Raw genomic sequence first — 24,092 nt, 5'->3', positions numbered from 1 at the left:
CCCTTTGAGTTTGGCTGCCAAAAATATTTAAACACGAGAAAGATGATCTTTAATGTAATGACCTACTGTTTTCACTCGTCCTTTATAAGGAAATATGAACATAATTAATCTCTGGGATTCTTTGTTTCCTATTGTCTATTCTGAGATGGAATAATGGAAACTGTTCTCTAGTAGAATAGCTTTCTTTTAAACTGTTCGACGCATCCCTGTATCCCTGATGGGTTTTCCTCAGCCTGCGCTGGAATTTGGATGCCTGGTTTACTTTTTATTTCTTTTACTTACAGGAATGTAGTTGGCATTGATGTAGTCTGCTCCTTCCTCTTCATTCATGGAGATTAATCGCACTCGGCTAAAGTCATCTGTACAGAATCAGAAGAAAGGAAATGTTAAAAATTAGGGTGGAAGGAAGAATTGTCTAGATCCCGTCTTCCCAATATCAAGTCAAAATTATCAGTGACAGAGTAGGGAGATAAAGCTGGTCTTAGCTTGACATGTTAGCCATATCTCAATTTCAGTTTCTCGTTTAAACAAATATATAAATTTCTCTCCATCACTATTTTCTCCCACCAGCTCTCCTGTCCTTCGAAGAATTAGACCCATCTCTTGGGGGAGATTGTGCAGAATATTTACAGAAACTAAAAAATTTGGTAGATTGTATGGAAGGCTACATACAGCATGTATCCTAACTATGTGATTGCCATTTCACATAGTGACATCCTAGAATGCATTACCTTTGGGACACCTAGAAGAGAAAAGGGGGTTGCATGGGCTTTTTGTGAATGGAATTCAAATGAGAAAAGTAAATTCTGAAATGTGTACAGATGTAAGGTGTTATAATGATAATGCTGCATAAGATTATCCAGAAACCTTATTAAGGAAAAAATTATTTTTCTAGAGCTTTTCCACCCTCTTTTTTCTACTTTTCTATCCTGTCTTGGCTCCCTCTGGAGTATAGCAGAGAGGAAAGTTAAATCTATATTGGAATATATTTTAATTGTCCTGTTAGTTCTTCATTTTACTTTTTCTTTGAATGTTGCTTTTATTAAAAAATGCTAAGCAACAACAGAACTTGCCAGAAGTTAAAAAGAGGAGGCATTTTAACACACCGAGCTCCCTTTCCATTTGCCGCCTTCCATTACCAATGAATTGACAGAATTCATTTTATAAGAGCACAGGTTATTTTATTCCTAATTTGGCTAAGACATTTGATCACTAAAGGGCAAAATGGTCAGTCTTTCCTGTTCAGATGCAATTCATTTAAAAGCTTAATGATCACATCTTCCTACACACGATAGGATCAAATGACATCAGAGCACGGATTCGATCAGAGATGGCCTTGAAGATCCAGACCACAGCTGGGTCTGGCCAGAGATTGGTGAAACTGATTAATTTGCATTTAATCATCCTTCGACCTTTGAAAGATATGAGTCAGACCGGCACTATTGACAATCTTACATGGTAGGATGTTTGTATAACGATTTTTACATCGGTTCAGTGGAAGGTCTGCAGCAAAGTGTGGAATATCCAGTCCAATCAATTTCAACTCCTGTAAGTGACAGAGAATAGATTTGAGATTTCCATACATACATGGTGTGGATTGGATGTTCACTTTAGACCATTCTTCACTCCAGCCTATAACAGAATCATCACACCCCCTTTGCCATATGAAGCTTCAGAGCTCCCTTTTGGGATAGAACATACTTCTCCACCCCACTCTTGTCTACCTGCTTTGGCCAATGAACTTGGGTAGAATCATGTTCAATAAGAAGCTTTAAATGTGCTTGTTTGGTTTGGTTTACCCTCTTGTATTTCTGCCATCTGCTGTGAAAAGAACATGAGTAGGGAAGCTACAAGTCCCTAAGTGAGGAGACATGTGAAACAGTCCTGACACTGACCCATGGCTGGAAGCAGAACTGTCCCTGCTATTCCACAGACCTGCAGTGAGAAAATTAATTGTTGCTGTAGGTCACTGAGATTTTGATGTTGTTTTGTATATAATAGCATTATTGCAGAAACAGCTGACTAATACAATACATACATATCTTGGATAACCTGGTGATCATTTGGAGAAGGTAAGGATTATATGCATAATTCTCTGGGTGTGGAAAATCTGAAAACAAGTTTGAAAAGAAATCCATTTCAGATTTTAGGAGGTATATAGTAACTAAAATGTATGCAATTTGCACAAATATTTCCTATTCTCTGAGGAAATGTCAGTATTTCTCTTTTAGGCAATGAGCCTTAGAGACAGTGGTAAAAGAAAGAATGAGGAACAATGAAGGAGTATTTTCCATGTAACAAGATGTTGGATTGACAGGTACTTATAAATATACTAGAAGCCCGGTGCACAAATTTGTGCACAGGGGGTGGTGGTGGTGGTGGTGGGGGTGTCCCTTGGCCTGGCTGGCAATAGGGGCTGATTGGGGCTGGCCGGCCGGAGGAAGGGAACGTGGGAGGTTGGCTGTGGGAGCACACTGACCATCAGGGGACGGCTCCTGCATTGAGTGTCTGCCCCCTGGTGGTCAGTGCATGTCATAGCGAGCGGTCGACTGGTTGTTCGGTCATTCAGTCACTTAGGCTTTTATATATATATAGACTAGAGGCCCAGTGCATGGATTTGTGCACATTGAAAGGAAATTAATTAGAAGGTGGCTGGCAGGGCGGGACTGGGCAAGATGGGCTTAACAGGCCCTGGAGCCAACCTCCCATGGTCCCTCTCCAGCTGGCCACACCTGGGGTGGCTCCAGGGCTCATAGGGTGTCTGTGGAGTGAGCAGGGTCCCTCAGGCAGGTGGGGTCCCTCAGGCTGACCTGCGGGGATTGGGCTGAAATCTAAAACGGGCAGTCCAACATCCCCTGAGGGGTCCTGGAATGTGAGAGGGTACTCTGCAAAGTTGCTGTCACTTGGTAGCTCCTGTGTTGAGGGTCTGCCCCCTGGTGGTCATTGCATATCATACCTATGGGCCAGTCAGCCGGCCAACCGATTGGCTGGTCACTTAGCCTTTTATATATATAGATGGTAAAGAAACCTCAAAAATAAGGATGAATCAGTAGTGGGTAAGTGGAACCTGCAGTGAAAATAAGAACATCCAAATATCTGCCTGTGTGTGTCAGTATTCCCATAAATTCTATATCAGAAGGTGAATTGATAGAGCGATTTTTCTATAAACTGACAACCATCACACCTCAAAAAGTTATGCTACTGGACAGATGATTTCTAAGCTGTTTTGTCCTGTGTTTGGTAGGAAACAAGGGTTGTTGTCAAACCACTTAGATTTCCCTAGGGGCATCATTCATGCTGTGGTCTGTGTGAACTATGCTCCCTGGAATTGTATAGGCAAGACCAATGCAGCATACCTACTTATACCACTCAACAAATTTGCGGGAAATATTAGTAAACAGGGTGTGTAGCCATCTATAAGTGGGATTATCTATATAGTAATGCACTTTTTTATAAGACTATTAACTGAGCAACAGAGAAACCACTTGTACATTTTATTTACTCATATAGGATGTTAATATTGCAAACAAGTTTTACTTGTCATAATTATTCCCAATTATTCTTTCAATCATAAACTGGAGGAATACTTCTCAGAGAGAAGAGTTTTGAGAGTCTTTGAAAGACTTTCAAAGGGAGTTGGACACATTTGATGACATTTTGAGAGACTGAACAATGATCTCTCTTTCATGAATTTTGTCTTGATTCCAGTGCTCTTTGCAAAGCATATGCTTCTGAATCCAGTTCTTGAAGCTCCCGGGGCTTCCACATATGAAGTTCAGTGTGTGTGCTTAATGGCGTTGGGAGGCAAGCCTGTGGCCCACAAGGATGAACCTACCAAAATTGTCCAGATTTCTCGGTTCCTCTGCTCCCATCATACTATAACTTTTCTAGCTCACAGAATCTCAAGCTTTTTTTTTTTTTTTTTTTTTAACCTACATTGAAGCATTGTAAAGACAAACTATTGGTATACTAACTTTGATCCTCAATTCACAAAATTAGTTTTTCTATCTTAATCAAAACCCTTGCTTGCCAAATGCCTTTAAATGTCACTGTTATTACTGGTTTTTTCATTTTCAAGGGTTTTCAAATCATTCTTGTAAGAAATGAAACCTGGTTTTAGCAACTTCAACTAAATCAGTGTTAGGTTAGGTCCTTTTGGCAGCTATATGCTCATTTAAATGATGCTTCCGTTGTTTATTTTGGAAATCTACCTCCTTTAAAGAGTGCCTTTATAGCCTGGCCGGTGTGTCTCAGTGGTTGACCCATGCATCAGGAGGTTACCGGTTCCATTTCCAGTCAGGGCACATGCTTGGGTTGTGGGGATTGTATAGGAGGCAGCTGATCAATGTTTCTCTCTCATCAATGTTTCTATCTCTCTCTATCTCCCTTCCTTTCTCTCTAAAAATCAATAAAACCATTTTTTTTTAAAATAGCACCTTTATAGATAGCTTGTCAAAACATCTGGCTCATGTTGGGGCCCTGGAAAATTAGTTCAATTCTCGTTCACATCAGTTTAATTATTTGTAAGATAAGGCTAATAATTTCTCCACACCTCACTGGTATACAGTGACCACCAAATGGAATGATTAAACCCAACATATTAATGCAGCACTATGGATAATGGTTGTGAAATGTGTCTGTTTGCCTGGCCCCACAATTCTCCATCCTTTGCCATTTATACTAACAGACCAGCAACTCTTTCCCCAAGTCCCCTGCTTTGAGGACAGACTGATAAGCCACAGGAAAGGGCGTCAGATACGAAAGAAATGGTGGAAACAGATTGCGGCAGAGAGCTGGGGCACATATGGACGCTGAGTAGCTGATAGAACTTTAATTGTGAGTTGCCTCCCTGCGGTAAATGCCCTAAGTTGATAAGAGAGGTTTAATTGGCTGAACACTGTGAATGTAAATTGCCAGAGCTGAATTGCAGCAAAGCAGGAACCGCATGTACACACAACAGGCTCGCAATCTTTTGAAATTCAGCCTGTCGCTAAGTGGAAAATGGAACACACAGTTTCCAGCTCAGTAGCTTTGCAGTTATTTTCTTTCTAACCATATGGAATCTCCAGAGGCTTAAAGCTCCAGAAAGTCAAAGTATGAGGGGATGGCCTGAAACCAGCATAAATCATTTTTGAATTTTCTCTTGCTAGTTTTGACTCTAATATAATTTATCAGCGTGAGTTTGTTTTTTTCTAGGCCACAGAGTCACCATATGAATGGTGGTCCCCCCAGAAGATATGTCCACATCGTAACCCCCAGGACGTGTGAATGTGGCCTTATTTGGAAGGAGGGTGTTTGCAGATGTAATTACGTTAAGGATCATGAGACAAGTCCTTTTTGCATTAACCAGGTGGGCCCTAAATCTAATGACAAGTGTTCTTATGAAAGGGAGGCGAGAAGGACATATGAAGGTGGAGGCACAGATGTGAGTTAGGCAGCTGCAAGCCAAGGAATGCCTGGAGCCACCAGAAATAGAAGATTCTCCTTTGCAGCCTTCAGAGGGAGCATGGCCCTGCTAACACTTTGATTTTGGACTTCTGGCCTCTAGAATTGTGAGAGAATAAATTTCTGTTGCTTACAGCCACCAAGATTATGGTAATTTGTTATGGCAACCCTAGGAAACCAATAGAGCCACCAAGGCCCAATGGAAGTCCATCCTCTGTGGCTGTGTTAGAAGCCCGCACGTCTTGAAAAGCAAAGCAGTGTATGTGCACGGTGCTAGTTGTATCTCTCCAATCTCTGCGTTGTCATCACACGGCGGTCTCCTTGTGTCTGAATTGTCGCATAGCTGTCTTTTCATAAGGACTTCCACCCTACTGTAGTAAGACCTCATCTTAACTAATTATATCCACAAATGACCCTCTTTCCAAATAAGGAAGAATGGGGTGCAGCAGTGATGGGAGTCTTGGGCAGGTGATGGAAGATGGCTAAGAAGAAAGTCAACCTCAGGAGTGTCTAGCAATTGCTACCAGGGCTTTGGGCTCAAAGATGGGATTTAGGGACAACACTCCAATCACTGGACACATTACTGTTACAGGCACTTGGGAACAGAGGAAATTAGAAATGAGAGGAAAGAAAACTCAGGTCTGGAGCAATGTATGATCCCTGGTGTTGGAGAGGGTTCAAGGCAACATTTTTCAACAAGAACTGCAGGTAGGTCTCTAGTGAACTGGACTGAAACACGGGTAAGAACAGTGCAAATGAAAGCTACTCCCAAAAATCAGAGGCCATCCCTTGTGGACTATATGAGAAGTAAAGTAGTTTTGCTTTTATCTTTGTAGACACACATTCCACTAGCATCCCAATCAAACACAAAGCACAGAAAAATAATGACAGAATGAGCAGTAGGAGGTATGTTTCGTGGGCTCTCAAATTTCAAGCTCTAAAGCCTGGCTCTTCAAAACCTTCTCCAACTGAGACATAAGAAATGAGGAATTGAATCTAATCCCTGGTTCCCAAACTTCCCTAAGAAAAGATGTATATTTTTTGTTAGAAGGATAATCAGTCTTTCTAGTAGATGCAAAAATAAGATGCATAGTGAAGAGTAATTTATTCAGTGAATGCAAATTAGCAACTTGTATAGTTTCATGTATGACTTATGGATGTATTGGTTGTATATATAAATCTAGACATTAGTTTCAATTTGCATAATGCTTATAAGTGATGAAATTTCTCTATATGGGTGTGCTCTTTCAATGTCAGAATCAAAATGAATTATACAACTATTCAGCATTAATATAAACAGAACAAATAACTGTCCAGCCAATGGATTTAGCTAGACCAGCTGACTGAGCCATCTTAACACCCGCTCGGGTTTCCATTACAGAGGAAACATTTTTGTCCCTTAAACCTCAATTAACTATCAACCTCAGGAAAATTTGAGGGCTGCCATGTGGAAGGTCCAACATGCAACCTGAAGTCAGGTATGGGAGCACAATGTGTCTATGAAAGTAGAGGAAGAGACGATGAGGATGTAGGGTGGGTAGAGTTGGGAACTGGCAATATCTGGGAGGCTCTCAAATGAAAAAGGAAGTGAGCCGGACTAGTGGGTCACTGCTTGAGCAAATGTTAGCCCAAAACAAACAATCTGAGCTTGTGATTTACATAAATCAGACTTCTGGAGAGTAATTTGCATTTTCTCACCATGCCAAGACACCAAATAAATTATATATATATCAGGACTTGACACCCAATGAATTACATATATGACCAATAATACTCTAAGAACAAAGATATATGGGGAAAAAAACTTCATAATAACTAAAAATACTAAACACTCCTTCCAATCATGGTGTGATGGTTAATTTGATGTGTCAGCTTGGCAAGGTTATAGCACCAAGTTTCTTGGTCAGACATCAAGTCCAGATGTCCTGTGTAAGTATTTTTTTAGATGTGATTAACATGTCAATCAGGAGTAGACTTTGAGAAAGCAGATTAGCCTCCAAAATGTGGGTGGATCTTATCTAGTAAATCAAAGGCCTTAAGAGGAAAGATGGAAGTCCCCGGAGGAGGAAGGAATTCTGCTTCCAGACTTCAGACTTGAGCGGCAACATCACCTCTTCCCCAGGTCCCCAGCCTGCCCTGCAGATTTCACACTTGCTAGCTCTGGCAGTCATGTGAGCCAATTTCTTAAAATAAATCTCTCCATCTCAATTTCTCTAAATCCTATTATATCTATCTATCTATCTATCTATCTATCTATCTATCTATCTATCTATCATCTATCTATCTATCTATTCCATTTCTCTGCAGAATCCTGACTATCACAGGTGAGTATTAAAGCTTGGATGTATCCATACCTCACATTTAGTCCAGTGTTCTCAGGGGACTACTATTATCTTGGGACAATTCTTTGCTGTGTGAGACTGTCCCACTTATTAAAGAACATTTAGCATCCCTGTTTCTCTCCCCACTAAATACCACTAGTAGGTTACTCCCAAGCCATATGACAACCAAAAAACAAAAACAAAAACATCACCACCACCAACAAAAAGAACACTCCTACACATCCGCAAACCCTGCCTGGGGAACTGCCTGGTACTGGCCCCATTGAGAATCACTGATTCAGTGAAGCCTACCATTTTATAGATGAAGAAACTCAGGTGATGACAAATTTGATTTTTTCAATATTAATTAGTGGCAAAATGGTAGGGAGGATCCAGGTTTTTGAATTCTCAGTTTAGTACATTCCTATATCCTTTATAAATTCTATGAGATAAGCCTAGATGTGTTTAACATCAAAAGCCCTCAACATATTAAAAAGTGAGCATTTAGCACATAAAATTTACAATTCTACTTCTCACATTTTTGAAGCATCTGCAGCTGGGATCTAATCCCTCACTGTTTAGTTATCCCAGTGTCCTTGCTTTGAAAATAACGGTCTCCTTTGATTTAGCTTAGTGCTTCCAGTAAGAGCTGCTCTATTCTTAGGTGATTCTGCCCTCCTTGGCTGTGGTTGGTTTGAGTGGACATCATGACCTAGGCCAACCAATCAGAATCATCCCCTGTTAATTTGCAAAATATGAACAAGAGAGTCAAGTGTTCCCATTGGAAACCATGGAAACTATACAATAAGACATAGAGGTTTTTGGTGGCCATGTTTGCCATAGAGACAGAGGTTGGCTTACAGTGGAAGAAAGTGAAGCCAAGACAGAGAGAGAAGCAGAAGTGAGAAATAAAAAGAGGTCTCTGCAGGGGCGTGGCCTCTAGTTCCAATCATACTTTTGACAGGGCTGCTTCCCTGCCCTCCTGGTTCAGCTACTCATTCTTCCCTTTGATCACATGACATAACTTAGCATCCTTGGAATGAATTCCATTTTCCTTTGGTCTAAACTAGTTTGGATTGTGTTCCTGTCATGGACAACTAAAAGAATCTTTTCTCTTTACAAAAAATAAAAGACTAATTGAATTTTTAAAATAATAATGCATTTTAGAAGCACAGTAATAGTTATACCAAAGTTTGACAGGAGGTACTCCTCATCCTCCCAGCAAAGGCAGGGATGTAGCTGTGTCACTAAGGCCATATAATCTTGTAGAAATTAAGAGGTTGTGGCTTCAATGAGGTTGAAAGTGTACCTACATCATAATCTTCATCATTAGAACTATCTAGCTATTTATATTTTCTAAGTTTGGGCTTATGTTTTCTTATAAAACCCTCCTCCTTTCATTGATATACATTCTGAAATGACATCCTCACCATAGATCTCCAATTCAAATGGGATTTCTGCTCTTTGAGATACAGCGTTTGGTACAACATCTATAATTTCTTATGCACCTGCACGCAATGGCTAACTGAACCAGGCTCTATGTGGAATTTCTCATGACACAGGTGGTAGTTAGGGGCTTTGTATCTGATAACATCTGAAGTTCTCATCCTTATTGTCCCTGTTAGAATTTCCACACCAGGATTCCCCATTTCTTGCAGACCAAAGCTGTCCTTGGCTGATGGGTGGAAAGAAGAAATTAATATGAATAATGAGGAGGAAGGAACTACATTCTACAACCTGCTATTTCACAGGAAAGAGCACCTTTAAGGCTTTAAAAAAAATCCACAGTATTTAGAAAAGTCACTTTGTTTTTCCATTTTCTCTGACTCCCCTGAATCCTGGACCCCCCGTAGAAAGCTGAAGATGTGCCCGTCCAGACTGTGCTATGTGCTGTGAAACGCATGGGAAGAGAACATGAGGACCAGTGATAGTCCTCACACTGCTGGGACCCAGGCTTACTCATTCCCATGCGCTCTGACACATGGTCTTGGACTCAAACAAATATGTGTGCCTCAGAAATAGGAGGGGCTGACAACTCTTTTCTTTCACACAAACCATGTCTAATTCTCCCCAACTTCTCCAAGAAAAGGAAAGAAAACTTCACAAGGAAATATTAAGTAGAATGCCAAGAGTCCTATAGGCAGAAGAGCCCCACCGCAGACTCTTAAATGCCCATAAGACAAACAGGTCCATTTCACCCACCATACGGCCCAAGTGGCATGAGAGACACACTAAAAATCCCCTGAAAGTGAAATTCTGTTTCCAATTTCAGTTGTCAGCTTGCTTTCCCCTGAAGTCTCAAGCACTTCCATTGATTTTCAATGGAAGCTTCTCCCATAACCACGTTTGTTCACCTCAGTGCCTGCATCCCCTTTCCTTCATCTGTCCCCCCAGTCCTGACCTAGTATAAGAGCTGACATCCTACCTCTGGACCTGCAGATCAGACACTCCTGAGCCCATCCTGTTTATGATGTAACCTAATTCCAGGCGCTGCCCAGTGAGCAGGGACAGGACACCAACCCAAACCTACCAGTCCCCTTGCCCCATCTACCAGAAGGCAGGGTCTGCTTTATTCACTCACCTCGAATTGAAGAGAAAATTTATAGTCAGAGTCTTTGGCCATATCCCTGATGTAGGCGTCAAAGTCGTCCAGTTGAACCGGGCTTTGTCAAACACAAAGAGAAGTATGTTTTTAAAAACCCTATTGATAGGTATTGTTTAACACCTTACTTCTTAAACATGAACACTTTTCTTGGAGAAAATAGTTTTGCTTCTCAAAGGTTAGCACGCTGTTTTTTTTTTGTTGTTTGTTTTTTGATTAAAGTTACCAGTCCCTACTATATTGTAATTAAAAAGAGAGCCATCTATATGAAACATCCTTGAGAAAGGAGATATCTTTAGATTTTCAATTTACTCCAGCAGTAAAATAGTATATACCTGAAAACTCACACACATACTCATATGTGTGGTTTCTAGAAAATTCTGGTTTATGGGAAAAAAAATACGGATTAGACCCTGCAGACTTGTAGGAGTTATGGTTTTACTTTACTTTCTGTGTGATCTTGGAGAGTTTACCTAACTCTTCTGAGATTCAGCATTCTCAGCTATAGAATACTATTATCATACCACCTCACAAGGTTGCACACCATATGTTAAAGAACCTTGACAGTTTAAAGAAGCTTTACAAGTATAAGGAATTGGGCTGCTGATTATGCTGTCTCCTCAGGACAGAGGCAGGATTGTTGGTGGAACAATAGATCCAGAGAGCTGCCAGGGTCTCACTTTGAGAGCCATGCTTAGAGGTTTGCATATCTATCAAATGATATGCAGGTTCAGAGGTACCATCTAATAAGACATCCGAGCATCTGTAGCAAAGGTTGTCGCCTCTTCTCTTGTTTGTTTTTTTTTTAAAAAAATAAGCATTATGGCTTATATCCTGTAGGTTTTTTTAAAATATATTTTTATTGTTGATAGTATTATAGACATCTCCCATTCCCCCCCTTCCCCCCCTCTTCTCAGCCCCTATCCAGCACCCCATGGCTTCACTGCCCTATTGCCCATGTCCATGGGCTATGCATATAAGTGTATAAGTTCTTTGGTTTATCTCTTCTCATCTCCCCGAACTCCATATCGAGGCATGCCAGGCTGTTACATGCCTCCCTGCTCCAGGTCTTATTTTGTTGGTCAATTCATGCTCATTGGAGTCTACAAATAAGTGAGATCACGTGATATTTGTCTTTCTCAGATTGTCTTATTTCACTTGGCATAATATTTTCCAGGTCCATCCATGCCGTCTCCAATAGTTTTCTATAGCTGCTTACTGCACCTGTGCTCTACCTAGACTGACCAAGCTTCTGCAGCATGCTGTCCTCTGCCACCTACCCCAAGCCTTCTACTCTGTCAGGGTCCACATAGTTGCCCTTTCTTTGAGTCTTGTTGCAAGTTACTCAGCTTATGTCATCTACCTGTGGCCTTGTATCTTCATAGCAAATACACAGTTCTTAATAGCCATTTGTTTAAAGTTGTTGATTAGCTAATCTGATAGTTAACTTATTTTACTAGATTTTAAAGGCCATTATACCTCCCAGATGATACATTTAAACTTTAATGGTTTTTCTTAATAATAATAACAACACTAATGAGTTATATACACCTAAAATATTTACGTATGTTATCTTGTTTGATTGATGGTAAGATAGACATGGCCAACATTACCCCATGCTCCAGATGAGAGAGTCAAGGCTAAGAGAATCAAGGGAGTAGTCCAAGACCACATGACCACTGAGCCGTACAACTCTGACTGGAACCCAGAGAGAATGATTCCTGGTTAAAAGCGTTTGTACTTCAAACTTGCCATCCATCCCCCAAAATGGCTAAATGTGTGAGCATCAATAGAAACACCAAGTCAGAGAAAATAGTTCGGCGTTAGAAAAAGCAGAAGCAGGAAAAAGAAGGAAAAGAGAGAGACAGAGAAAGAACCAGAAACATCAGGGAGAGGATGATGAGGAGAAGGATGAGAAAAAGAAAGCTGGGAGGGAGCAGAGATGAGCAGGACAAAGATTTAGAGGGAAAGGGGGGAAGGAGAAGGTGCAGGAAAGGAGTGATGGGACGAAGATGAGTGCAGATGGAAAAGGAGAGCCAAAGGGATATGGTGGTTGGGGGCATTTGGGGTGAAAGAGGAAAAGTAAAAAGAAAGTAAATAGAAAGTTGGGGGGAGGGTAGAAAGCACCCCAATATATGGCTTTTGGAGAAGGAGATCGGATTAGAGAGAAAACGAGAAGAGGGAATGAGGAAGCTGGTTTGATGCAATGTTTTGGCTTGTGGGCAGTTTCCACCACCCCTAAACTCTACCCAAACTTCTGTCCACATCCTGGCTTCTCATTCTCCTCTCTGCCTGGGCCTTGGGAGGAGCAAACCCTGATGGCGTCTCTCTTTTTGGTTCTGAGACCCTGTCTATTAACTGTTCTAGCCTATGCCTCTCTATCTCATGTAACAACCCAATAGATAATTTGGACAACAAAGTCTTTCTGTTTCTGTCAAGTCATTCCTTCCCGGTGACAGTACCTCTCCTCTCTTCAGGCCAGTCTTGTGTCTCCTACATCACTTGGTATATGCCAATGGACGCATACTGATTTGAAATAGATTTAGGAAAAAATTATTCAGTTATTTACATGTGCTAAAATATGATGTCACTCAAGGCTATATAGAAATATTTTTGCATCAACTTTTCTTTTGTATTATGTGCTCTGTGACTTTGTCCTCATTGGCATAGATGTCATAGATCTGGCTGGAACCCCTAATTGCCTCAGATTAATTCAACAATATTCTGTCCTGGGCAAGTATCAAGGATGAGCTCTATTTATAGATGTTCCACTCTTTAGATGCACAGTTTAAGTGAAGGCCTGGAGGTGAACATCTAATTAGGCTTTTGAAATCAACTGATGGTTAATTTTCACCCATCAGAATCTTAATTCTTATGACTTAACAGTTCAGTAGCTAAGGAAAACCACAGGCTAGCAAGAGCAATTGTCTTTTTCTATTTATTACAAAGCTTTCCTGAGGCAGCACTTCCCAAAGCATTTATTATAACATCAAATCTAGTACAAGCCTCTCTGCAATAAGCACAGAGCTTCCAAGTACAAAATGACAAAGGCTTTTGTACAATTTTGATGTGGCTAAAAGTTAATTTTTTTCTAGATTTAGAGAAACATTTCCTTCAGCAAGACTTTGATAATTCCTAACAACCCATTCTTTCTCAGATTTCATTTGGTGATAATATTTTTTATTCCTGATATGGTTTCTGTGATACACCCACCTACTTAGTAGTCACTCCATCCATATGTGTAAACACACCAACACATACTATCTTAGCTATTTTAATACACAATTGCCTCTTTTTTTTAAAAAATCATTGTAAGAGTTTATTTGAGCCAAAATGAGGATATATATGCCTGGGAACAAGATCCCAAATGCTCCTCGCTACTTTCTTAAGCATCCCTTCTATTTGAAAGTAAACAATCTTTTTAACTTGTAATGTTAACACCATTATGAAGAACATTTTTAAAGAAAATACTTTAAAATGAAATAGTAAGAAAAACTTACTGTATTACATACTTAAAAATTGCTAAGAGACTAGACTTTAAGTGTGCTCACCACAAAAAGAAAATGATAATTATGTTACAGATGGAGATGCTAGCTAATGCGAGAGTGGTAATCATATTGCAATATATAAATCTGTCAAGTCAATACATTATACACCTTAAACATGCACAATGTTAAATATCAATTATATATCAATAACGAAAACACTTACTTAGTCAGTTTTCTCTTCTTTAAACCATTTTTACTCCTGAGAATTAAAAAAAAAGAGACAAATTTATCTGGGCGAAAGAATTGATTAACATAATGATTAAACTTGAAAAATTTTAAATAATTACATCAAGCGCCTCAATTTTATTTAATTTTCACTAAACATATCTCAGATTTGTTTAATTACTTTTCCTTAAATGAGAACATAATGATAATAATTTCAGAGTCATTTAAAAAAACTCTATTAGATTACAGGAACATACCTATACTTTATATTCAATATTTGCCAGAAACAGAAATCTGGAAATATATAATTTCTTGCTACTGGTGATTAAGTTGCTAAAGTCATTTTGTAAATACATAAAAATACCAACCGCCTGGATTCTCCAAGTTCTATAGGTAAGAAGCAAAAAACCAGGGAATAACAGTGAGGAATAATGGTGGGAGGGAGGACATGTTGGTCTCTTAATTAAAACTAAAATAGCTTTTCTGAACATTTTTGCTGGGCATGTGAATTTGTGCTACCAGTGTTGGCTTGTGTCTTATATAATTCTATTATGGCATTGTTTATATTCAATTATAAACTAGCTTTTAAGCTGTTTGAGGAATTGAACCAATTACCTGGTTGTTCTTAATTCATTACTAGTTTGTAAGTTCAACACAAGGTATGCTTCAGTTAATTACAAGGGGGTACTTTAGGGGAATAGTTTTCAATCAACAAGTAAGATAACTGACTTAGTAGCTAATGCTAAGATAGTCTGCTGAAGCACTTCATTATTATATTTTAATTTCTTACATAAGTAATACCAGGTATGATTGTGAGCAAATACGTTTTATAAGTATTTTCAAGGATCTTTGAAAATTGATGGTAGCAACCAAACTTTCAGAAAATAAACAATTTATACTAAATAACTTGGTGCCAAAATATTTATTTACATGAGAATTATGCATGCTTGGATACCTCCATTTCCAGAAGGCCTTCAGCAGAATAAAGCACTAGTTTCTCTGCTTGCACAGCGCTTTACTCGCGGGGCATTTCTCACATTGTCTGACTGTCTGTCCATCAGACTGCTAGTCTGGCTGCTTGACTATTCCTTCCCGCAGAGCTGAGCACAGTTATTGGAACACATAGTGGGTGTTAAATAAATGCTGATTTAATTCAGTTAAAACAAACAACTTTGCTATGTCACCCTGACCATTTTACTTAATGATTCAATTAAGAATTTGATACTTGGACTCCTGAGGTCCCATTGGAGAAATGGGACTTTCGGATGGAGAGAAAATAAGGCAGGACAGAAAATGTAGGGAAATGTCAGTAAGGCAAGTGGTATTTATGGTTTCAGGTAGGTTTTATTCTTTCCCAATTCTGAGTGAAGACAATCCATTCAATAATTTATGTCCTCATCCTCTCTTTGTCTTCTATACTTGGGATTTAAAGGGAATAAACATTCTAGTTTTTACTTTGCCTCTCCCTTATCCCCTCAAAACCCCACTTTAATACTGGCAGAGCTGTACCATATAAGCATTTGGAAACCTAAAGAAATGTCCCTTGAATAATATCCTACTCAGAGCTTGCAATGGTAATTCAGCTAACTTTAGGAATACCACATTTACTTCATGTAGCAGAATGTTAGCATAGATAACTAATGGTTCTGGCAAAGTTAGGAGGCTGCCAACATATTTTACGATTGGGAGTGAATTTTTTTTAAAAGAAAGAAACCTTTCCTTACCAAACAGACTGTAAGGGAACTGGGGAAGAAACAAGTGTATGTGGGAGGGTGACACTGAATAAATTCAGTGCTGAAATATTAAGCTGCTACTATTCACAGCTGTGCAGAAATCTGACTCATGGGGGAGAGGCACTGGTGTTTCTTTCAATCTCATTCATTGATTGAATGAACTTTAAACGCATGTGAAATTCTACCACATGCTTTAAGATGACTCACTGTCATACTCTGATCATCATAATTGTAGGTCTTCACAATTGTGTACAACTCTCATTGTTACACCTAGGTTTTGTTGAATTTCTATAGCTACCCTAAGGCTGTGGGACATGACCAAAGGACTGAATTATGAGACTCCACAGCAATACTGATATAATTATCCAACATTTGTAATTGCTGTGTTCATTCTAAGACTAACCTCACGGGAAATTCATTTTTAAGCATGTAAGTTAAGGCTTTGCTAACAATGTTAACTTCAGCACATTATGGAAAAAGCTAGTGTGTGTGTGCATGTTACAATGAACATGTTGGGTGATGCTTAGGGTATCATCCCATTGCAAAAGATTTTATGAATAACTGACAATAACCACCAGAAATATGGTATATGTCCATATAGAATGACACACTTCTTTTAATTTTTCCCTATCATTTATGTTAGGTAAGGTTCAATACCCCAATGATTTCAAGAAGCTAAGCTGCATTCTTGGTAAGTCCTTCATGGTATGACAGTCTTATAAAGCTAGCCAAATTGGAATTCATTGCAAAGAAGAATATAAAGCAATGACAGAGTATGGGATTCATGATAATTAAAAACAAATCCCTCCCCAAAGTCTAGACATTCCCAATTTCATAATCACTACTTACTTTCTCATGAGCTAAATGGAAATCACTCCCAAATCTTAAGAAAAGGTCTTTATATTACATCATCCTCTGAGTAGAGCATGCAATAACCATGAGCAAAGCTGAGCATTTTAAAGTAAATGTTACTTCATGCTTAGAATGTCAACAACTGTGGAGGACTTAGAACAGGCAGATGCATAGTCAGGAACAGTATGAGGGTGAATATGGAAGTAAGAAAAAAGAGGGTAATAACACTGAATCCAGACAGACGATCTGAGATCATGAACGTCAGAAATCATGGCAGAATACAATCCTTAACTAAGCCAACTGATCACAGGGGTTCAGCCCCGAATCTGTGAGCATCCTGGGAAAAGATTCCAGCGACACTATGAGAAAGAGAATTGATTTCCACACGAACCACTAGAGACATCAGGAGGATTTTAGAAAACCAATAGGATCATATCTTCTCGTGAAGTGGACAGTTTAGAGAAGAAGCTGGGCAGTGTGTTAGGTGGGGAGTGAGTTATTAGATGAAAAGGAGCAAACAGCAGGGAATTCGGGCAGCTTTCTGAGTACTGAGATAAGTTGGAGAAGGGACCATGAATTTTACTTCGATATTTGGCATGGCACAAACCTCAGGCTGAAAGCATAGATTATGATCAGTATATTTTTATTGATTGATCTGTGTGTGTGCAGTTTACTGAAAGTGACAGAAAGCATGGGGCTCTATGTTTTGCCTTCTGTTCTTGCCTGGAGAGAACCATTTCCTATTTCAGGATTGTTTTTCTACAAACTACTGAAGGGTATTTACCCCTAACTTGGGTCTCATGTTATTTGATTAGTACTGTAAATAGTGGACCTTGAAGGGTTGCTGAAATTTGATCTTGTGTTCACCAGAGGGACCTATTAAAAAAGACATGCAAGCCCTGGCTGGGTAGCTCAGATGGTTAGAGCATCGTCCAGATACACCAAGATTGGGAGTTCAATCACTGGTCAGGGCACACACAAGAATCAACCAACGAATGCATCAATAAGTGGAACAGCAAATCAATGTCTCTTTCTCTCTAAAATCAATAAAAAGTTATATATATATAACTTTTTATATATATATATATATATATATATAAAAGACATGCAAATAAGCATAGGCCCGCCTGATATAAGCTTAAAATGAATGGTGGAAAATGAGAAAAATCAAAGAATTAAGCAAGGGACACATTCGTATAAAGCCACATTCTAGTGCACTACTGTGACTTTCTGCGACCTTTTATCTTAACTTATATGCCATTTCTAAAAAAGTAACAGTTTACATGGAGGTATGGCATGACACTCAGGTACCAGTCATTCAAGAACAGTAGCTTATCAAGTGCTTAATTAATCTTCTTCTACCTATATTTCCATATCTCTAAAATGGGCTGACAATATCCTCTGCAGAGTAATGACAATGAAATAAGAAAGCCCTAGATGGTTTGGTTCAGTGGATAGAGCATCAGCCTGCAGACTGAAGGGTCCTGGGTTCAATTCCAGCCAAGGGCACATGCCTGCGTTGCGGGTTCGATCCCCAGTGGGGGGCATGCAGGAGGCAGCCAATTAATGATTCTCTCTCATCATTGATGTTTCACTCTCTCCCTGTCCCTTCTTCTCTGAAATCAATAAAAGAAATATTAAAATAATAATAAATAAATAAATAAATAAATAAATAAATAAATAAATAAGACAGTTATACAAAGAGGCTTGAACATGGTCATTTGCCCCATATTCATTAGGTTAGCATTCTTATACAAAAAAACCACGTGGAGGCGCCAAATGAGGGGGTAGTGCTCTGGGTTTCTCTACCTCAATGCATTTCTTCCTTCTTGGGAATATGGAGCTCTGCAATGGATGGAGATGGGAGGGAAACGGAAAGCATCATTTATCAAGATGAGAGGCCATTGGATTGCCTCGGGAAGAAACGAATGACGGGTAGTGCGTGGACGGAAAGCGTGCCAGAACATCGCAAGAAGAAAATTGAATCGGGAAACGTTTTTGTCAGCATCTCGGTACCATTCACTGTTTTAATTCATTTCACTGATGAATAATTTTAGATGCTGCCAACACATAAAATAATTTTTTTCTGTTTTGTTTACTCCCCAAAAGCTAACTTTTAAAGGCTGTGTTAGGTAAATAGTAAAAATAAAATAAAAATCACTTACCAAGGATTAATATAAAATGCCAAAAGATAATCAGTCCAAAGACATGAAGGTAGCAGGGTTAGGAAAGCAAATATACTCCTACGCCTGTGAGCATTAATAGATAAAGATGTAAAGGTGAAGAAGTGGCAAGAGTTAGTAAGATAAATTGTGAACAGACATCAGTACATTATTCACTGGAATCAAGTAAAATGAGCACCTTAATTATAATGAAATATCATTCCGTTCTGTGAAATTTAAACCTGAGGGCTGAAGTGCTATAAAATTGTCAAAATCAGTTTCATTCACACACAGCCTCTTATTGTAATCAGATTTCTTTTCTAACGTATTTTGTGTTAATTAGTCTGCTATTAGGTGATTGCATTTCGCATTCAGTGGAATGAAGCGCTTAAATGCCTCATTAGTTATCTCAAGTCTTCCTCTTGGGTATTACCCTTGCAGTGCATAACTAAGTCTATTTTAAGGAACCTGTAAAACATCATTTGGCAGCTGTGGGAGGGAATATAAATGGTGAGTTTACATGTACCGGTCCCGGTGAAGACTCAACGCTTTCGGGACACTTTCCTGTCAAGCGGCATTTTTAGTGCATTACTGTGGCTTTCTACGTTAATTTTATTTTAACTTATACGCCGTTTCTAAAAAGTAACCCTTAGCACGGAGGTGGGGCATGACACTCAGGTGCCATTCATTCAGGAACAGTAGCCCAGTCTGTGAGCTTAACCAGTACTCAGCGGAGTGGGAGCAAAACTACTGAGTTTCACTTTAATTCTTTTTCAGACTGTTGGTCTAAAATGCATGGTTTGAAACCAATTTCAAATATTCCAACCAGTTGTAACATAGAACATTCATTAATGCAGGTTTAAAAATATCGTATGGTTGCATCGATAGCTATTCTGAGAATTAGGGGGCAATGCTGTCGCCTTGTCACTTTAGTTTTTACAAATCTGCACTGAGATAGCTATGCTCAGCCTGAAAATGCTGGGCCTGGAAAACCTGTCTTTGCCAAGAGTTGAGAATTTTCTTGATTTTATAGAAAAGTCCTGAAGTGAAGTCTCTTTTGCCTCAGTTCTCCCGTAACGGGTCTCCCATATTTTAGAAGCTGTGACTGGTTGTGCAGTCAATACACAGCTCTCCTGGGTCATGTGTACAAATGAATCATTTCCAACTTGAGCCGCTCACCACCGCTCTGTGACTGGACCATTTTTAAGGATGGGCCAGGCGGCAAACAAGTATCAGGGCATTAGTCTCTTCATCTTACAAAATGTGGTAATATATTTGAACAAAATGTCTCCTAACTTTTCACCATCAAGGGTTTATGAATTTCTCTCTCTTCACCATTGGATTAGTCATATTCAAATAGCAAAATTCCATTCGGGCTAAAATTTAAAAATAACACAAAAGCATCCTATTCCAACTAGACTTTCAACCAGAGTGGGCCTCAAGTAGATAGGTGCCCACTCAGGGAGGTAGAGTTGATATTTTAAATAGAACCCTCCCTCCCTCATTGATTCTGTAGAGTAAAATTTCCAGTATCACATATTGATTTCTTTCAGATTAATCATTTGGGGGGATTAGTAAAAGCAGAACAAAGATCACTTACCAAGAATTAATATGAAATGTCTGTATGGTTGCTTGCACAAAAGCCAAACTAGCTCATGTAAGCAGCGCTGGCTATAGTAAATGGTTACTTAATTAGCCGTTTCATTGGGTATTGATTGCCACGTATCGTTAATTCTCACGTATCATTGTTAAGTACAATGTCAACCAATTGAATCCCCTGAAAGTGCTTTCTTAATTCTCAAAATACCTCCTCCCTCCAGGTCCTAAATACTGAAGAATAAAGAAAAATGATGCCATGTTTTCTCATGGAACTTTCTTGGCTTTGATATTTATTTACCCTTAAGTGGGAGTCGAGGGCCCTGGGCTGTATACTTCTCCTTGATGTTTGAACAGAGGTGGTGGTTCATGTCCCCAGGCACTGAGAGGTGAGTGTAAGTAGAGATGCTGTCTGTGCCACATGCTTCAGTGGGGTTTCTTGTCATGCCGCCAGCCCCCACTTGTTCAGTGTAAGCCCTTCTTGGGCACAGTAATGGGCTACTTGCCTATCTGATCATTTAGTCCTTTGTTTAATATAGTAAATACAGAGCAGATTGACACGTTGGCTACTTCATAATTGTATTAAACTAATTTATACCAATATACTCTGTGCAGATCTAACCTTTGAAAGTCCACTGTCAGAGAAATTATGAAAAAGGATAAACAGACAAAAACATTTATCCCCTGAAGATAGTAAAACACAGTTTCGAGCACAAACAGCGTAGCTAAGCGGTCTGGAGGCTTGTTCTGAAAGAATACGCACCAGTTGTACGGAAGCTTTCCATCCCTCTCCAAGGACGCAAAATTGACAAAAGTTCCCGCTCCACACTCCCTGTATGAAAGGAATCACAAGATCAAAGTGACTGCTTGACGGAGCACTCTTTTACCGCGACATATGAGTCTTTACGGTTCATCATCATAATGTTACATTTTATAAAGCTATAATGAGTTCTATGGGTTTCTCTTTGCATGAAATGTGAAATAGAAAGATAAAGCAAAACAAAACAATTTTTCACGAGGTCACACATCCCCACAGCAAGCTGAGGCCAAAAGGTTTCAGTTCACAATCCTTTCCAAAGGGCACTCAGGATCCTAAATAAATCTTTGAACTATTTGTGATTTAATATTTTTTACAAAGTAAGTTATAGCAACTGTTCTAGATAAAATGAAGGTTTCTTTCTGTTTGTTTGTTTGTTTTTGTTTTTAGCAAATATTCTTCACAGGGTTTTGTTTTTTATAGCATAACTAGGGGCCCGGTGCACGAAATTCGTGCACTGGGTGTGTGTGTGTGTGGGGGGGGGGTCCCTCAGCCCAGCCTGCCCCCTCTCACATACTGGAAGCCCTCAGGCGTTGACTGCTATCACCCTCCAATCGCAGGATCGGCCCCTTGTCCAGGCCTGATGCCTCTGACAGAGGCGTCAGGCCTGGGCAGGGGACCCTCATTTCCCCCCATCACTGGTTCTGCCCCCAGCCCAGGCCTGATGCCTCTGGCCCAGGCATCAGGCCTTGGCAGGGGACCCCCAGACCCCTCCGATTGCTGGCTCTGCCCCTTGCCCAGGCCTGATGCCTCGGCCAGAGGCGTAGACCCCCATCACCCTCCGATCGCCTGATCGGCCCCTTGCCCAGGCCTGACGCCTCCACCAGAGGTGTCAGGCTTGGACAGGGGACCCCATCTCCCCCCGATCACTGGCTCTGACCCCCGCCCAGGCCTGAGGCCTCTGGCCCAGGAATCATGCCTGGGTAGGGGACCCCCATCTCCCTCTGATCGCTTGCTCCACCCCCCCGCCCAAGCCTGATGCCTCTGACCCAGGCTTCAGGCCTGGGCAAGGGGACCATCATATCCCCCCAATCCCCGGCTCAGCCCCCCGCCCAGGCCTGATGCCTCGGCCAGAGGAGTTGACCCTCATCACCCTCCGATCACCAATCACCGGATCGGCCCCTTGACCAGGCCTGAGGCCTCCGGCAGAGGTGTCAGGCCTGGGCAGGGGTCCCCCAGCTCCCCGTGGTTGCAGGCTCCGCCCCTGCCCAGGCCTAACGCCTCTGGCCTAGGCGTCCGGCCCCGGCAGCGGGGACCCGCAGTGGCAGCGGCCCCGCGATCGTGGGCTCCGCTTTAGGCCCAGGCAAAGGACCCCTAGCTCCTGGGACTGCCAGCTTCAACCGTGCCCAGCTCCCATCGCTGGCTCCACCCCTACTTCCTGCTATCACTGGCCAGGGCGGAAAAGGCGCCTGATTCTCTGATCATGGCTGGGGGGCAGGGCAAAGGCGGCCTCAGGGCCGCCTTTGCCCTGCCCCCCAGCTCTTAGCTCCCCCCTGGGTTTCCAATCACTGTCAGTGGCAGGGGGCTTCTTCCTGCTTTCCCTTTCGCCTCCCTGCATTGTGCCTACATATGCAAATTAACCGCCATCTTGTTGGCAGTTAACTGCCAATCTTAGTTGGCAGTTAACTGCCAATCTTAGTTGGCAGTTAATTTGCATATAGCCCTGATTAGCCAATGAAAAGGGTAGCTCGTACGCCAATTACCATTTTTCTCTTTTATTAGTGTTGATGATTCCCTCTCTATAATGATGGTAGATCAAGGTGTATTGTTTCCTTCCACCAAAATTTTCCCCTCATGCTGTGGTCCCCATTGTATTCATCACTTGAGATGAGAGTAAAAGAAGGATACATATTAAAACAGATTTCCTGTGCAGAGCCTCTTATCCAGAATGTTGCTCATTAGTCTGTCAGTAGAAAATACTGTTAACCTTTTTTCTAGAATTGGAGTAAAAGGGTAAACATATTCTCATGCCTTCTCCATCTTTTGCTTAATATCATGCATCAATAATGTAGCTCACTGGGGCTCATGCATCTCATTTTCCCTCTCCATGAAATTGGTGGACTTATTCAGAATTGAAGCAGAAATTTTGACATTACTGGCACAACATGCTAATTCAGCTATTTTACTGTTCTTATCAGATGTTCTAAGAATAGTTTTCTTCTTTTGAAAAATACACAACTATATTATATCATACTAGAGGCCCAGTGCACAAAAATTTGTGCACTCGGGGGCAGGGGTGTCCCTCAGCCCAGCCTGTGTCCTCTCGCAGTCTGGGACCCCTCAGGGGATGACCACCTGCTGGCTTAGGCCCGCTCCCCGGGGGATTGGGCCTAAGATGGCAATCAGACATCCCTCTGGCAGCCCAGCAGCCCTTGGGGGATGTCCACTAGCCAGGGGGGAGCAGGCCTAAACTGCAGTCGGACATCCTTAGCGCTGCTGAGGAGGCAGGAGAGGCTCCCACCACCACTGCTGTACTGGCAGCCATCAGCCTGGCTTGTGGCTGAGCAGAGCTCCTCCCATGTGAGAGCAACCTGACCACCAGAGAGTAGGCCCTGCATTGAGAGTGTGCCCCCTGGTGGTCAGTGTGTGTCATAGTGACCAATCATTCCCAGTCTTTCTGCTGTTAGGGTCAGTTTGCATATTACCCTTTTACTATATAGGATAGAGGCCTGGTGCACGGGTGATGGCCGGCTGGTTTGCCCTGAAGGGTGTCCTGGATCAGGGTGGGGGTCCCACTTGGGTGCCTGGCCAGCCTGGATGAGGGGATGATGGCTGTTGTCAGCTGGTCACACCCCCTTCAGGGTGGAAGTCCCTACTGGGGTGCCTGGCCAGCCTGGATGAGGGGATGATG

General features: G+C 41.1%; 1 protein-coding gene across 2 annotated transcripts in view; it reads right to left on the bottom strand.

Annotated features, from left to right (window-relative positions):
* The window catches only part of PTPRO (protein tyrosine phosphatase receptor type O), a 210,946-nt gene that overhangs the window by 16,216 nt on the left and 170,638 nt on the right, over nucleotides 1-24,092 (bottom strand). Inside the window, exons 16-21 of one of the 2 annotated variants that reach the window (XM_059682293.1) lie at nucleotides 21,188-21,256; nucleotides 18,832-18,915; nucleotides 14,080-14,115; nucleotides 10,348-10,429; nucleotides 1,456-1,546; nucleotides 283-359 (exon numbers count right to left, since the gene is read on the bottom strand). In XM_059682293.1, coding sequence (XP_059538276.1) covers nucleotides 283-359; nucleotides 1,456-1,546; nucleotides 10,348-10,429; nucleotides 14,080-14,115; nucleotides 18,832-18,915; nucleotides 21,188-21,256 — 439 coding nt within the window. The remainder of the gene's footprint in view (nucleotides 1-282; nucleotides 360-1,455; nucleotides 1,547-10,347; nucleotides 10,430-14,079; nucleotides 14,116-18,831; nucleotides 18,916-21,187; nucleotides 21,257-24,092) is intronic. The other variant, XM_059682292.1, reaches the window with a different exon arrangement.

Source organism: Myotis daubentonii, chromosome 2, assembly GCF_963259705.1.
Source record: "Myotis daubentonii chromosome 2, mMyoDau2.1, whole genome shotgun sequence".
Lineage (NCBI taxonomy): Eukaryota > Metazoa > Chordata > Mammalia > Chiroptera > Vespertilionidae > Myotis > Myotis daubentonii.
Note: the sequence above shows the minus strand (reverse complement) of the source record. Positions and strands in the feature narration are given on the sequence as shown.